General features: G+C 43.1%; 1 protein-coding gene across 2 annotated transcripts; it reads right to left on the minus strand.

Moving 5' to 3' along the window:
* Positions 1-163: 163 nt before the first annotated feature.
* col6a2 (collagen, type VI, alpha 2) lies at positions 164-14,287 on the minus strand. 2 transcript variants are annotated; one of them, XM_018677467.2, is made up of 32 exons: positions 14,078-14,282; positions 12,219-12,310; positions 11,957-12,057; positions 11,686-11,829; positions 10,376-10,738; positions 10,245-10,265; positions 10,085-10,150; positions 9,886-9,984; positions 9,744-9,770; positions 9,535-9,561; positions 9,375-9,419; positions 9,214-9,267; positions 9,064-9,126; positions 8,916-8,978; positions 8,759-8,812; positions 8,641-8,676; positions 8,487-8,549; positions 8,270-8,332; positions 8,098-8,160; positions 7,965-8,027; positions 7,814-7,864; positions 7,628-7,726; positions 7,472-7,534; positions 7,240-7,275; positions 7,092-7,137; positions 6,849-7,001; positions 6,639-6,733; positions 5,413-5,594; positions 5,004-5,182; positions 4,861-4,899; positions 1,965-2,299; positions 164-1,264 (listed from the first exon to the last, which is right to left on the minus strand). In XM_018677467.2, the coding sequence occupies exons 2-32, from the start codon at positions 12,292-12,294 to the stop codon at positions 989-991; spliced, it is 3,045 nt and encodes a 1,014-aa protein (XP_018532983.1). In that variant the 5' UTR covers positions 12,295-12,310; positions 14,078-14,282; the 3' UTR covers positions 164-988. The 2 variants fall into 2 exon arrangements, with proteins under 2 accessions (XP_018532983.1, XP_018532984.1); XM_018677468.2 differs by lacking the exons at positions 164-1,264; positions 1,965-2,299 and adding an exon at positions 2,501-3,765 and having other exon boundaries at positions 14,078-14,287.
* Between the last annotated feature and the right edge of the window lie 2,984 nt (positions 14,288-17,271).

Here is a 17,271-nt window from a genome sequence, read left to right on the forward strand (position 1 = left end):
AGGAAATTACTATGTTTGTGCTATATATATATTTTTTATAAACTTTTATGCTTTCCTTTACAAATGTCACTATTGGAGTAGTTGCTTTTTAGGTTACAGTGATTTAATGACAAATTGCACATGGATCAAAAACACATATATCCTGCAAACACAAAACACAGAGTTGGGGTGACCACATTAGGCTTTATTTGGACTTCATGTTTACAGATTTGGTTCTTTTATGTTTGTCAGTGTATGTGTAATTACCTACAGTATATGTGTGTTCATGTGTTTGTGTGTAGAATTCTTGTGTGGTTGCATGCGTGGCATTTATATGTGATTTTGTTTCCTTGGAAGACATGTCTGCATGTTATTTATCCCCTGAACAAACTACAGTAATTACAGCATACACAATGTAAAAAAAGTATTCAGAACCAGTCAGATGGCTTTGTCCTTTTTCTCTGTTTTAGCACCTTTAATGTGAATAATGTGACTTTGTGAAGAGACACTGAGAGAGAGAGAGACCTTAGACAGACAGACAGAGAGAGAGAGGGAGAGAGAGCGAGAGAGAGAGAGAGATTCTTTTCTGTAAACTTAAAAGAAATACAAAATAAAAACAAAATAAACCATACAATTTGTTTCGTACACATTCAATAATCATACACCTCTCCTGTGGGATTCTTCTGAGTGTCTTTGGTTGGAAGTGCTGCACATGGATTTAGAACAAATAGAACGAGAAAGTTACAAATGATATTGCAAGCCTATGTTTTTGTTTATGTGTGTGCTGATCCTATGTATGTACTGTACTATTTTGCCTTTGTAAATTAATCTTCACCGATAAAAACAGGATATGTAGCTGTCTCAGTGTCTTACATCCATCGCTCATAATGATAATGATCACAGAGGTTTGTTGATGCCTCTGTGTGTGTGTTTACGCATACACTGAAGGAAGGGCCTTCTTTCTTTCTACAGATTCTAATTCTATGGTGTAGTGCGTTACAGTTCCTCACTAGCATATCCAGCGGATAAAGCGCTCAAAGAATGATGGTTTGTTCAGCATGGCATAGTTATCTCCTCTAAAAATGGCCGACATGTCCCCTAGGGCCACCTTACGCAGCACCTCTTCATCTGTGTCGGATCCCAGGGCAATCACTGTGGGAACGCCTTCCGCTCGTCTCATGGCAGTTATGCCCTCATCAAGCTGGTCGCTGGATGTGATGCCATCAGTGATGAACACAAAGGACACCTCAGCCTTGCGAGAATTGTCCGTTCTGCGTTCTTCCCTCTACAAACACAACGTACAACATTAAATTAATAGTTTGACATTGTCAGAAATGCACTTATTCTTCCAGTACTCCATCATCCATCATCCACCATTCTGATATCTGTATGTTATTATGGAGCTTAAGCCAAGTTAGCTTGCATTAGCAGTTAGCTTAGCATTAAGACAGAAACAGGGAAAAACAGCTAAACCACAAACTCAAATTTTTGTTTTCTGTTTGTGTACAAATGAAATCAATTAAAAACAGTCTGTTAATTCAGCGTGTTTTGGGGTGTTACAGTTTTGGAAACAAACTTATTCACTTTGCTGTCAAGAGTTAGATGAGAAGATGGACTCTACTCATATCTACGTATTAAATATGAAAAAAAAAAGCCAGCAGGCAGATATATTAGCTTTGTATGAAGACTGAAAACTGACTGCGCTGGTCTTGGTTGGTAGCAGTGACTTCCTGGAGTCTCACTGTCAACTTTGCCAAGCAACTAGCGGAGACTGAGAAGTCCCTGTGTCTGGCCAAGAAAGTCCTGCAGGTCATCCCCCATCCTTTTTAGACTTAAGTTTTTGTATGGTTCAAACAAACACAAACTATGTTTTAATTAGTGAGTTTTAGAGGACTTTTGGACAGATCCAGGCTAGCTGTTTCCCAGTTTCCAGTGTTTATGATATGTTAATTGCCTGCTGACTGTAGTATGTGTGTTTGCTATACCTTTGGCAATCCAACAATGTTGATAGCATTGATGAGGGCGCTGCCCAGAGCAGAAGAGGAGTCCATGTAGGTCATTGCTGCCAGTGAATCAGAGATCACTGTGAGATTGTGTGTGAGTGGGAACTCCACCCTCTGTTCTGTGGAGCTGCCGTACTGCAGCAGAGCCAAGCGGGCATTCCTCACGTCTTTCGAGTCTTTGGCCAGGGTGAGGCGGCGAGCCACATTCTCGATGAACTCCTTGGCCCTTCGGTGGTTCTCCAGTCCCATCCTCTCGGAACCATCCAACATGAACACTACATCTACTGGCCGCTGGACACAGCTAGCCACAGCAGGCTCTGGAACAGACACAAATACATAAAGTTTTAAATCAAACATGGTGCTCTGTGAGCTACAGCTGGAACACAGATGTTCAGTGGTCAAAGCCAGCAAAAAAACATAATGTAACATGCTTTGCTTCTATACATGCCAGTTGCAGTCCAGCTGTCTGATTTATTCTAGACCTTCTCAGATCACTAGTGGCCTTATTAAGAAAGCACTTTTAGTTTGCTCCACCATTTTATTATCTTCAGACATCATTACAGTAACAAGTATACATTCCATTTTATACAAAACAACACAGTTCACATCTGTTGCAGTCACAGAGCTAAGAGGATACCGTAACATTTGGTTATAGCCGCTCTGTAGTTATTTTCCTCTAATCATCCTACTCTACAAGCCAAGCCACATGCAAAAAAAACAAAAAAAAAAAACAAAAAAAAAACATGCACCAACCGAGGGCATAACGTACAATAGTTCCTTCACTGTCAGTGCCAAGTCAATTAATCAATCATCCACATACACCAACTTTTGACTCATATACAGTATACTGTGACATGTATAAAACCAGATATTTTCCACATGTAATGGCCTTTTCATCAACATGAGTCATTCACAGAGCACAAGAAATAAAGTAAAGGCCGTAACCATGGATATGTGCAAAACAGCAAAAAAGAAAAAAAAAGTCATCAGAGTGATTCAGCGAGCTCATGGTTCACAGTGGAAATGAGGCTTCATCAAAGAGCCACTGTGCACTATACAGGAGCAACATGAATGGCTCTACAGAGGAATCTGCTTCCAACAAATGGATGACATCCACTTTCCATGAGAATGGAAATGTTCCTCCACTAATGTGGAAGAAATGATATGTATCATATTTCTAACAGACACACTTTTCTAAGAAACAGCGCCACTATGTTAATTCATAAATACTCTATGAGGAGGAGGAACATCATGAATCCTCATTTTGACTTTTGATCTATCGTATAGAGCAACTACACATCAGGCTGCTCTGAAAATGTTATGACAGGACCAGCTTCATATCATGCGATTTTTTTTGCATCAGCCCAGGTGTGTATTGCACCCACAGAGTTAAAACAAATGCCCACAGTTTTAATAAAATCTATACTATGTCCAGCATTAAGCTTATTAGTCATTGGCATCCATATTGGCGAGGTAGCGTGGTTAGCATATTAGCATTAGCAGAGTCCTATGGCTTTCTTTGGGTCTCCCATAATGTCTCCATAGACATATTTGAAGGAGTCGATGAACAGCTGGGTCCACTGCTGCCTGTCCGCTCCCTGGGCGAGTTTGGCTCTCTGGGCTGTGTAGGCCATGGTTGCCACGCCAACCCCGTACTGCTGCTCGCTCAGGCCATTCAGCAGGTTGGCTACACCCTCCAAAGAGGTGGGGACCAGTGAGGGGCTGCCTTCCTCGGCCAGTGGCTTCCAGGGGGGAGGGGCTTGCCCCACAGAGATACCCCCTCCTGCAACAAGTGGGCGGAATAACATTGTGGGCGGGGTCCCACAGAAACGACGCATCAACACAGCCAACTAAGATGCCGGACGTACGCCGAGTTGCACAAAAAGGCATGTTTGGTCTTGTCTGCTGGTTTTTTACAGCCACATATATTAATGGTTCTATAGCAAAAGAGTAACTACAGAACAGACATTGATCTCAGCTGAAGCCATAATGCATCTAAACCTTTACACAGATTAAAGGCGTCAGTATGCTTCAAACGTATGGACACATATAAAGCTTGATTTATACTTCTGTGCTGAATCAACACAGTTGTTACAACGTAGCCAAGCATGCACCTCCCTAGAAATGTAACTGCACGTCGTGGAGACACAGACCATAACAGCTGTGATTGATCCGCTTGGTCGCCTCGTACCAGTTTGTACATGTCTCTCAGTCACCAGACGAACACAGAAAACACACCCTTTCACCTGCCTTGTCAGTTCAATGGTATATACACACCATCTTCTCCCACGTCCTCTCTCTTTTCTGCAGTAAAAGTAACTGTTGTTCAACATTTATTAGATCTTCTCCAACTACAACTCAAAACAGTGGCATAGAAACCCCAACGCTCACTAATGCACACAACAGCGTAGGCCACTTGCGTAGGCTACGTCATATCGTCATGTCGATCCTATGCAGAGGTATAAACCAAGCTTAGAAACAAAAATGTTTTTCCCTGCCATCACAGAGAGAGATGAGACAAGGTGAATCATCCATCTTGTTGGCTGTGCACACAAAAAAGCGGTGAAAAAGGTTGTGTGAAGCATGTAAAACCAGAGCTTGAGAGAGAAAACTTGCATACTCTCTCACCTCCACATACCTGACCAAATGCCACGTGAAGTGAGCATGCTTGTCAGATTGTCTATTTCATTGTCCCAAATTCTGACGTTGAGCAGATGTTCACAATGATTGACAATCCAACACATTGTTTAAAGGATACTGACACCTTAATAATGCTGGTTATCCAAGCTTAGCCAAGGTTGATGCAACGCCTATAAACTTTGACGAGGACACAAAGAAAGCCAAAGCTTGTCTAATGCATAATGTTTCAAAATCTTACCTGATTTACATGGGAGATCAGGGCATACAATGATAGGTTCTGAAAACAGAGACAAAGACAAAAGGTGAGAGAAAAGCATCAAAAACCAAAACAACTTCTCACAGCCAATCTGAACATAATGTGTGTTTCTTCAAAGAGTGTACCTGGGCAGAGCACAGTCTCAATCTTATCAATGAACTCCTCGGCCACCAGGTCTGCAAAGCGTCTCATGCCCAGCACCCTATTATCCCTCTGGCAGGCGATGCTCTTCAGACTCTCATTCTCCTCGATCTGGTCAAACATGTCTCCAATACCGATGGCACTCACATCAACACTGGCATCACTGCTCACATGCACCATAAGATACAAATACAAGCAATGAGATATAAGTTTTTATCTTTTTATCCGCAATTGTTAATTCCATCCAACCATTATCTATACTGCTTATCTGCGGGGCTGGAGCCTATCCCCAGCTGATATTGGGTGAGGAACAGGGTACACCCTGGACAGATTATTAGTCCATCACAGGGCCAATTGCTAATTCTAAATCCCAAAATATACGGCCCCAGGCACCTGCAGAGGACGGTGAGCAGAGAGTCGTCGTCTCTAGGGTCAAAGCGTCCATCAGTGATCACAACTACGGTGACGTTAGCTTTGGCTCTGCGGCTGTCCCTGATCAGGTTGTCATATGCGTACTTCAGAGCAGATGGAGTCCACGTTCCTCCAGCAATCCACTCCAAGCGCTTCACTGCGTCCTGAATAGTGGAGAAGGCAGCATGAGAGTGATGAGCAGTTCTACATGATATGGTGTGCGTACCGAGAGTGAGCACAGAGGAGGGCAATGCATGTAACAACAGAGGAGATTCTAATCTTTACCAAAATAAGTAGCAATCGACAGCTAACGGTAACCACCATTCTAGAGTATCTGATCCATTCGTTTGTTTTTCAAAAGATAAATGTTTCTGTGTGGTGCTCTCAGTGGAAGTGTATTAGTTATTAGCATCCATTAAAATACTAATGGTAAATTAGCATGGTTAGCATATTAACTTTAGCATAGTTCTAACTTCACAGCTAGCATACATGCTCCTTCAGGTAGTTTCCAGTTTCTAAGTGTTAAAAATGGCCACCTTGTGTTATGAGTCATGTGAATAAATATGAGGGCATCCTCTCAAAATACACTGTCAGCAGAAAAAAGTAAAATATAACATAAATTACCAAATCTAACGGAAAAGGATTTGAGCTACCCTAAAGAGCTAATGTCAGTGTCACAAACACATATCTGGGCAAACTAACTTAAGAATTCCCATGAAAAGACCCAAGCTCACAAAGTGTTTGCCTCTAAACACTATAGCCTGCCCTGTCTGCTGCACTGAGCCTCAGTCCCTTTGGTTCCTACTGAAGACATAAATCTTTAAAGACAGGTAACAAATAATTAGTTTAATTTTCAAAAATTAAACTAATTAGCAAAAACATTTGGGCACTGTCATTTCTAATAAATGTTTCTCTTGATGGGAAGTCGCAAATTCTTTTGATTATTTATTGTCCTTTAAAGTGGATCTACCATTTGTTCATCCCAGATTATATGTTTCGGTAAATGTTAGATATGCAGTGAGACATGTTCACATATGTTACTGTGATGACTTCCATCTGCCCCATGTGCAGACAGCACATGTGATCTGATCAGACTTGATTAATTATGAAGCATCTGGCCAAAAGAGACAAAAGAACAGTCTGTGCTAAACCCTAAAAATAAACTTCAAAGCTGTTTGCCTAAGTTTGTGTCTGCTTGTGTGTGAGACCTTGAAAGCAGACAGTGAGTCGATCTTGGGATCATCGAGACGGATAGCCTGGAACGTTCCACTGTGACTGTACTGGACAACTCCCACTCTTGTGCCTGGGAACACAGCAGCCATGTTTATACATATTTAAACTGGCAGCCATTTTGAGACTGATCATACTCTAATGGCGGAGGCAAGGAACTTTGTGCATGATCATATGTGCTTGTTCACCTGTCTCTGATTGGGGGTCTTTGGCAAGGGATCCCAGTCTGTTGATGGTATTGATGACAAAGTTCTTCTCCAGGGTGAAGTTGGTGAGACCCACTGACTCTGAGCTGTCAATAACAAACACAATGTCCAGGGCTCCGCAGCGTTTCTCGCAGTCTGCAGACAAAAACACAGACTGTAATGATCTGGCAGCTCATCAGAGTGCATTTGGATCACAAATGGCAAAAGGATGCTGGCTAAACTCACCACAGCAGCCACACGTCTCCCTGATGTAGGTCATGACATCACATTCCTGAAAGAAAAAAACAAAACACATCATTATGTCCACTGAATCCACTGTGTGTTTCTGTTGATGTGCTGGTGATAAAACAGCAGTTAGAAGGGATGTTCTTACAGTGAGGCCGGGATCTCCCTCAGGGCCTGGATCTCCCTGTGGAGAAAAAGAATACACAAAATCACATCCTGTCTCTCTGATTTTGTCCAGTTTGTGATTGCTAGCAGAACATACTAATGATTATACAAGTAAACACATAAACAGATCAGCTATAAGTTGGCTTTTCCTGACTGGGTGCAACTGGGTTTTTGACAGTCTGTGCTATATCAGAGAGCAAGTTTCATGTACTTACGTCACGCCCAATCTCTCCTCTTGGTCCTCTTGAGCCAGGTTCACCCATAGGCCCTGGTTCACCCTATTATAAGCAAAGAAATCATAAGAAATATAAATATACACACAAACTTTTCCTTCAGTGATAGCACACATCCAATTATGAGCAGTTACATACTGGATCTCCTGGAGTTCCTTTATTTCCAGGCTCGCCTTTTTGACCACAGTCTCCCCTGCTGCCACGAGGTCCAGGATTACCCTTTTCTCCTCTCTCACCCTGCAGAAGAGTGGAGGAAAGTGTCATCAGCCAAGTGTTTCACTGCAACTGGCAAATGTAAGGCAACAAAGTGAATGTGTATGTTACCGATGGTCCTCTTGGTCCAGGATAGTTAAAGCCAGGTCTTCCAGGGTCTCCCTGAATAGAGACAAAATAAACAGTCAAGACAAAGAAATGCAGCTCCAGAGCTGAGAACAGTCCAGGAAAGACGCTGTCACACATACAAACTGATACTCACCTTTGGTCCAATTGGTCCGGGTTCTCCTCTCGGCCCAGCATCACCAGGGTCACCTCTGCTACCCTACGATACAAACATTGTTAAAGCAAGCTTGATGACGCTCTTTTTGAGAAGGTGCCCAAATGTTACTTACATTTCTCCCAGGCTCTCCTGGTGTCCCTGCTGGTCCTCTGGGGCCTGGCAGACCATTGTCTCCCTGTTCAGAAGAATGAGAGAGTGTTGAAAACAGGTGCAGTGGATTGGGGTGAACCTCAAGTTGAGGATGTCCATACAGATTAGAGAGATAATTTTACAGTTCTTCTTACCTTTGCACCTTTGGCTCCTGATTCACCCGAAAGTCCTCTTGGGCCCTCTGGCCCCATCTCACCCTGAAACACACAGTAAAATCAGCAATGAGCCCCCTAGTGATGGAATAATGTGTCTCAATGAAACACACCTAAAGAGAAATAATTTAAGCCTACATAACATTTTCACAATGCGGTAATATTTCACACTTGTGCAACTGTGTACATGAAATCATACCTTTTCACCTTTAGTTCCATCTGGACCTTGAGCCCCCTTTGGCCCATAATCCCCTCTTCTCCCCTAGAACAAAACAATTATTAGAATAGCATCAGGCAACACCATGACAGAGAAAGACAGAAGAAGGGGTCAGGGGTGAATCAGGTGTTCTTACCGGCTCTCCTATGCGTCCTGGACCTCCAGGAGTTCCCTAAGAAACACAGCATACAGGTGAGTCACTTGATGCACGTGTATGTGTTTGAATGTATTCCTGTCTGTCTGTGCAGTCTTACTGGGTTTCCTTTCTGTCCAGGGATGCCAGGTGATCCAGGACTTCCTCTCTCTCCCTGCAGATGAAATACCAGAAGTTAGCCTTTTACCTCCAACACTTTGACCATATAATATGACCTCTGGCCTGTAACTCTGTCCCAAGAGGGAGGCCTGGTTTACCTTTGGTCCAGGCTCTCCAGACGGGCCAGGGGGACCAGGTCTACCAGGGCGTCCAGGATCTCCCTGAAGACAGGACACAAACACAGGTCATTTAACCATAAGTTGGATGAATGATAATTGTGTTTTACGTGAAGATGAGGTCATTTACCTTATCTCCATCAGTTCCAGGAAGACCACGTTCACCAACATCTCCGGGGTGACCATCGGGACCCTGCAAACCATCATAAACACCATGAATAGGCCATAATATAACATGTATGGGTGTACCATTGATGCTAAATTGTGTTCTGTGTCATACTCTGTCGCCTGGGTCTCCTTTGCAGCCAGGAGCACCAATCCGTCCAATTTTACCCTAAAAGGAAGAATACAAAGGACAAGAATTACATTATGAATAATCCAAAGCTCAAAACTAGAGCATCAAAAGCTGGACATCAAAATTCAGTGTTTTGTAGTTCCTACCTTCTGTCCATCTGTCCCGTTGCGTCCTGGGATGCCGGCCACACCCTAACAACAAAGAAAAGAGATAATTAGAGGCAAAAGACCAATCACATTCCAGGATGAGGGATAATTGAAAGACTGGGTTTGATAAAAGAAATCAGAAGTTAAAAAAATGACCTACCTTCTTCCCTTGAGCTCCCATCTCTCCCTGTGAGACAGAAGATCAACAGTCATTTCATGGACAATGAATCAGTGCGTATCCAGTTACAGGTTCACATGTCATGTCAGATTTTCTTACCATTCATCTAAAAACCCAGTAATTCATTCAAAATCTCAGCTGCTAAGACACTTGATGACATTGATCCAAACAAATGCAAATGAATCCCTCACCTTCTCGCCTTTAAGACCTGGTTCTCCCTATAAAGAGGAAAAAAACGAAAAGAAAAAACATTTATCACAATGTAATCACAAATAAGGTAAATGTTGCGTGCACTGCAGTGAATGGTGGGCAGGTCGAAGTATTGCGTCTTACTTTGATACCAGGCTGACCGATGGGACCCTCAATACCCGGGTCTCCTGGGCGACCTCTTTCTCCTTTCTGACCTGGTTCGCCGTTGTCACCTTTAGCTCCCTGCAATCAATGAGTTAAAAGGAGAAAATGTCTGTGAAGATGAAAGTGACTCATAGAAATATTGTGAGTATGTGTGTGTGTGTGTGTGTGTCAAACTCACCTTTTGTCCTCTGTGGCCTTTTGGACCGTGAGGCCCTGGTGTCTCCAAGCATGATACTTTGTAGCACTGTGTATATAAGAAATGAAGTGAATGAAGTTAATGATGATACAGTTTGAAACAGTAATTTTCATATTTCTGACTGTTCTGTGCACCATCTTACCTCTACATACGCCAAATGTTGCTGTGAAGACAAAGGAGACAAGGTGTGAACACAAGAGGCACTGATCACGTTTCATGTTTCTCTGTGTGTCCCTGTGTGTGTATGTGTGTGTGTGTGTGCCTGTGCGTTACCATCGTCTTAATGATGCGATCAATGGTGCTCGTCTGTATGGTGGCTCTGCCCTGACTCAGATCCACAGCCATGAAATCCCTCCTGTAGACTGTTGCTGGAGAGTTGGCGATCTCCCTCAGACCCGTCTCATCAACGTTCTTGGATGCTGCTACGACAAATATCCGGATGCCCTCATCACGAGCCCTCTCTGCTGCCACCTTGATGCCCCCACATGGGTTTCCAGTCACGTGGCCATCTGTGATGACCACGGCAAATCGGAGGGCCCTGGGGTCTGAGGCTGAGCGCAGCATTTTCTGGGTCATGTTGGTAAGGGCGCAGTCGATGTAGGTGCCTTTACCCAGGTACCTGATTCCTTTGACACCCTGGAAACGGTGACAAGTGTGAGTTGTCATCAAGGCAACCAAGTGTAAAAACATTATGTTATGTGCCGGACTATTTGTTGGCAGGGAGCAGCTGCCAGATGAGCAACATGTGAAGTTGTCAGGAAATTATTGTTTCCAGCCAGGAAACAGTCTGGCACAAAATACCTTGTAAATCACAATATTGTTGTTTTAACACTTTGGTTTTTGTATGGATAAATATATGTAATGTAACATGTTAATCAGTGGCAGCGCTAAGCTAACTGTTTCTCTCTGTTTCCAGGCTTGGTGCTAAGCTAAGTTATCCAGCTGCTAACCGCCTTATTCTTAATGGACAGATCTGAGAGTGGAGCTGATCTTCTAATCTTATATTCTGGTAGAGAAAAGGGGTTTTTTTCCCCAAAATGTTGAAAAATCAAGCTCTAATACATACATATATATAGTCAGGGGCATTTTCCTATCAATGACATGGGCAAAACATTTAGTTTGAGGCAAAGTGTTTAATCACTATAATAGCAGTTAAGACATTTTTGCCTTTATCTGTGCAATAAGGCAGGAGACTCCAGAGGAGACATACAATAAAGGTCCCTAGTTGGAATCAAATCAGGAACTTGTGGTTACATAGACTATGTGTCCATCATGCAGTTACCAACAGCTGTTTTTTTCTCTGCAGTGCACTGTTAAAAAAGTTTCTTTATTTTTAAGTTGTGTGTGTGTCTGTCTGTGTGTGTGTGTGTGTGTGTGTGTGTGTGTGTGTGTGTGTGTGTGTGTGTGTGTGTGTGTCATTTTTGCCCCAGGACTTGGTTGTCACTGTTGTTAAGTATGTAGTTAACAAAAACAAACAAACAACAAATTTTTAATCTGTATTCACTGGTGTGTGCATGTGTGTGTGTGTGTGTGTGTGTGTGTGTGTGTGTGTGTGTGTGTGTGTGATTTGATGCGTCACTCACAGTGATAAAATCGGCCTTGGATCCGATGCGGCTGAACTCCTGCTGTGTCTGGGAGAAATGCAGTCCACCAATGTTCCAGTTGATCCGCACAGCACCTCTGATTTCAGCATCCTCTAAACGCTGTGCAAACTCCGCAGTGAATTGCTACAAGAACAAAACACAACACATTATATAACACGGCACATACAGCCAGTTTGGTCGACTGTCATTTAGAAATGATGACACTGTAAAAACGGCTATTCAGTGTTGAGGTTGCAGACAAATGAGGGACCTTGATGCTGTCCACCAGCGATCCAGGGGGCGGCTCCTGCAGGGCGATGGTCTCAGATGTGTCTATGGTGAAGTACACATCTATGGGACAGTCATCCTTCTCTGGGGGGAACACAAAAAAACAAATATGTAACCTCCATGGAAAACTTGAATGCATTTAAATCTTCAAGACAAAATGATCCATCCTGAAGCTGTGTTAACACGCTAACATGACATGTTACTGTGGCTGTGAAGCAACTACAGTTCAGTTTCATGGCACTCACTGATGCACTCTGTCGTCTGTCCGTGACTCAGGGCTCCAAAGAGAAGACAGAGTGCGATGACCTCTAACCCCATCATCTTCCTCTTCTCCTGTCTGACACATAAAGGAACAACACATGGGCCTGAGCCAACAATCTGTTTGTTTCTTTTCCTCTCAAAATGAATTGGGTATAGACAGAAGGAATGAAAATGTTAAAGAAAAAATGTAACACAAAGAATCAAGAAAATGGAAAAACATTCATGTGAAAATTTCAAAGCTTAAACCAAGAAACAAATTTAAATTGTGTTTAAAATAACCAGCACTGTAATAGCCTTTTACATTTAGTACAGTCTAATGAATATCCTAATCATAGGATACATACATCATTGATGTAGTGTTAAGTGATTCCTAAAATAACAAAATACCTCATCTAGATTCTGCACCTGGTATCAGTTTAGGGGAATCATGTGAACAAATGTCTACTGACTGTTGCCAAGGGAACAAAATGGCTGCCACAGTTATGTAATAGGTTTGAAGTCATCATATGAGTCGAACATGGCTCCTCTTTTTTGTGTTTAATGACAGAAATGGCAACAACAGAAACTAGAATAAGTGACATGATGTCAACAGGCTGACTTTTGCTTGGTTATGGATGGTAACTAGGACACAGGTCTTAATACGCTGCCAAGCTACATATGTTCAGTCAGCTCCACTAAACCTACACAGACCTGAGTGTTCGATGGTCTCACTGTGAGACCTAATGAAACTTGTTAGGCCAAGGCTAAAAAATTGAATGAATTACCTTATCAAAATGAACCTTAAAAAAATCCAAATATTGCTTTGGGTGACGACATGAAATAAACAGAGTCTGGTTATATCTGGCAACTGAGAGCATGGCTGCTGAATGAACATTGTAAGACTTGCGTTTTGGCTTTAAACCACAGGATTTCACAAGGCCACAGTCTGCTGCCCTCCAGAGGATTTCCCTTCTCTCACGGTAAGCCTGAGTTCACAGGCCGTCATGGCTGAATTAACCCATAAGGAGTTCCTGGTGCACTGAGCCATTTTTGTAATTTGGTTAAACACAGACTTATATAGGAATATGCAACAAGTACATTTTGACCAGTCAGATAATCAAGAGTGACTCGCCTTAGACTGCTTATCATTTAAGTTGTGCATATTTCAAGACAAATTTGCAGTGAATAAAATTACCACAAACCAGCCAATGGCCACACACTGAATATGGGGCCTTCAGGCCATCTGAACATCTGAATGTCTGAGGCTTTCCTCAGCCTCAGCTCCAGATGACATTCACTCACTCACACTGACACTAAAAGCAACATGTCAGCAAAGCCACAGGCTGGTTTAGTGTCTACGATTAACTCTGTATCTACTCCAGAGATTCAAACCCATTAAGTGTCCATCACTGGACCATACTCCAACTGATGCTCATTACAACCAAATGTTCTGTTTGCTGTGGCTCCCTCTAGCGGACAGACAGCTGTGATCTGCGGAGGAGTCGCTCTTGCAGATGTTCCTACTTCTCTCCCTATGTCCAGGCCAAGAGACTGATAGGAGTCCTCATAGCTTTTCAACACTGCACAGGTAAAATCTCATGCAAAAGCATAGAGAGATGAGAGCGCCACTGAGAGAACCCACACTCTCATTAGGTTTCCCTCATAAACAAGTAGTTTGAGGATATCTGAAGTTTGTTGGCACAGCACTTTGGTTTGTTTGAGAAAACACCATTATTTCAGAGAATGAGATTAAGTTTTAGGACATGCAAAGAGTCACAGAGACAGAAAGACGGGCAAAGATACACAGGCAGGACGGGCAGAGAACAGAGTATGGCACATCGTTCTGCGTAAAGGTCCCACATACCTAAACTCTTTCCAACAACTTCAAAACTTCGCTGGCGGCTGATCCTCAGTTGATTATCTCATCTCAGCAGGAGGGAAACCCGGGGAAGAAAGAGGGTATGGGATGAGAAAATGGGAAATAAAGCCTTGGATGCGCGTTTACTTCACGCAGAAGAGCCGTCCGCTCGTTCTCCCGTCCCGGTCCAGCCCCAGTAACAAGCTCTGATCCCTCCTCCTGTTCGCGGACGGCGCACCCCAGTGCCCACTGCTGTCCGCTTGGAGGCGCCGTGGCTCCGCAGGAATCCGTGCTTGCGCGCGCGCGTGCACCAAGGGGCCTATTGTCTTGGTATAACTGCCATACAGCAGTAAAAGAGAATGCCAATGCGCAGCTGGAGTTTTGAACTGATCCCCCCTCGAAGACGCCTTAAACCCCACCAACAGATTGTAATGTCCGTTTAGCATCAGGATAAGACAATTGAATGGTTGTGGCCCTCAGCAGAACACATGGCACAGCCCTGGGACACACTGGGCTTTCATGTCCCTGAGATAGAGCATTTTGGAGGTTTAACAGTTATTCTCTTACATGTGGTGACTCAGAGTGAAATAGAACAGGATCAAGAGCAGACTTAGCCCCCCCATACTCATAAACACATACACACACACACACACACACACTCACAAAAGGCACTAGCGGTCTGGTTGCAATTAGTAGGCCAAGTGAGAGGAGTTTATGCTCGGTGTAAACACTGACAGACTGTCCGTGAGTCTGCTCAACATGTTTATATGCATGTAGGTGCTTCAGCCGCCCCCTTTGCCTATTTGTATGTGTTAAAGTCTTTGAGGGCATGGTGGGAGGTCTCCATTTTAGAGGATTTACCATGTCTGTAGACATCTGCACTGATATTTACTCTGTTAATGTAAAGCATATTTTACCTCACTTCATTGTGATCGTGTACAGGCTGCAGCAACAGCAGCAACGCTGTCTGAATGTATCAGAGAGTCCAGTTTGCTCGAATTTTCTCATGTGACCTACAGAGCTGCCAGTGCATTAACTAGTGAAACTGCCACTAATGTGTTGTCCAGCCCAGAACAGAGGAGGCGATGTCAGGAACAGGCTTTTGCATACCAGTCCACATCCATTACATCAGATTGGAGATGGAGATGAAGAGTTGAAATCATTTAGATGCATTTAGATGAAGGTTTCCCACTAAAATGAGGAACCCAGACCTGACCTTTACAGTCAGTAGATATTGGTTCAGACATTTAATGGATTTGTACGAGCAGGTGTTTAAACTTTAGTCTCTCATGCTTTTTAATTGAACTTTATCTGAAGGCGTAGTGGGTTACAATCAATCTAGAGGTGTTTGGAAGTGAGACAGTAGTCAGCATTTTGCCAAAGGAGCCACAGAGGAGTGAGGGATGGGATAGAAAAGAGGAGGAGGAAGCCAGCTGCTGACCAGAGTTACGATGAAGCTCTTCTCTCTGTCTTGGCCACGGAAGGGTTTTTCCTTAAAAAGAGAGGAGTGGAGCAATATGTCTCTGTGTGTGTGTGTGTGTGTGTGTGTGTGCATGTGATGGAGGGATGTGGAGATGGAGAGAGGTGGGAGGGAGGGGGGGGTTCTGGTCTCTCTTAAAGCTGTGACTCATAGAATAGGAATGACCTCCCTCCCAAATAAGAGTAAACTAGTCTCTGCCTCTCTCTTTCTCACACACTCTTTCTCACTAACTTAACTTTTTTCTTTACTTCTTTCACATGAAATAAAAGTGGTTCACTCTGGGGGGATTTCTGCATAATCAGTACCAGAACCATAAACAGCACAACTCTGCCAACAACGCTACAACTTTACTTTAATGTTCCACAGAAAATGCACAAAGGGAGACTCATGTGCAAAGGCTCATGTGCAAACACGCAAAGACAGATTAGGTAACAATAGAAACATAAAAGCAAATCAAGCATATTTATACACATGTGAATGCACAATTCAGCAATGTCAGAAAGTAGATATGTATTCAGGCAGTCTGCAGCATGCACAGATACACAAAGTGGCAGCTCTAAAGGTGAGGCTGTCCTAATCTCTATGAGTGTCTGTCTATGCATGCAAGTGATACGCTTCTTCCAGATGTTTTCCAGTGCAGCTCCTGAATCAGAAAGTCTAAATTTAAGAAAAAAAACAACAGGATATTGCATTAAACTTATGATAAGCTAACATTCACCCCCATTCTCCTTTGCTTCTTTTTGGAATCTTTTCCTCTCCTTGTTTCCAGATGTGCTCTCTGTTCAGACAAGGCAGCTGGGAGTCGTTACCCTAGTGCATCATGAACATGCAAACACACACATACACACACAGGGTTGTGCACACATCATGCACATTTATGGTTAAGTCCATGTGCGAAAGTTATGTCATAACCAGTGAATTTCAGTGGAAACGCTGTGTGAAGGCAGTGAGAGGTCCGATCGCTGTAGTTTCAAAAAACAGGAGGAGGGAGGAAATTGGGTCTCAGAAAAACTACAGAGGAGCCAAGACAAATTTCTGAGGAACAGTCACCCCTACACATACACAAACGCACAGCCACATGTGCACAAATGACACATATGTACATACACACATGCTGTAAATCATGCACAGAAATATGCATCTCTATGCAAGTGGGCACACCCATGCAGCCATGCACACGTATGCAAACTAACAAACACACATGCATGGGTTTTGTGGAATGCTCTGATAAGTGCAGTCTTGGCTCCAGACCTTCAAAAATGACTTCAGCACAGGAAGAGATGTATCTAACAGTGCAGAGGGCATTAAGTGCATGTAGGTGCACACTCACACACACGCGCACACACACACACACACACACACACACACACACACACACACAAGCACACAAGTGCACACAAAAGCCTAGATCAAAACGGTAGTTCCAAATCTGGATTACAGGAAAAAAGTAAGAAAATTAAGTCCAGACAGTTCCACTGAAATTCTGCTGAAGTTTGAGCGTGATTTAATATAAAACATCTGTCTGTCATTGAGCCATAGAGAAGAAGACAATTTAACATTTGCATGTCCATGAACTGTTTTTTTTAGTACATCCACAAGTGAAGAGCAAAATACAATAAAAAGATGTTTGTAGTGATACACTGTTGACCGCTGAAGGAGGAATTCTTTCTTCTCTTGTCCTTCTTCAATGGGGAGGTCAAAGGTCATGATCAGTGGCAGC

This window comes from Lates calcarifer, linkage group LG4 (genome assembly GCF_001640805.2).
Source record: "Lates calcarifer isolate ASB-BC8 linkage group LG4, TLL_Latcal_v3, whole genome shotgun sequence".
Lineage (NCBI taxonomy): Eukaryota > Metazoa > Chordata > Actinopteri > Centropomidae > Lates > Lates calcarifer.

What these genes read in the sequence shown, in the direction of transcription:
- col6a2 (XM_018677467.2), bottom strand. Translation starts at nt 12,294, where the DNA reads ATGATGGGGTTAGAGGTCATCGCACTCTGTCTTCTCTTTGGAGCCCTG. An exon ending in AAGGAGACCCAGGCGACAGA is followed by an intron (nt 9,127 to 9,213) that starts GTATGACACAGA and finishes GATGGTTTGCAG; the next exon opens with GGTCCCGATGGTCACCCCGG. An exon ending in CAGGACGCATAGGAGAGCCG is followed by an intron (nt 8,550 to 8,640) that starts GTAAGAACACCT and finishes GTTTTGTTCTAG; the next exon opens with GGGAGAAGAGGGGATTATGG.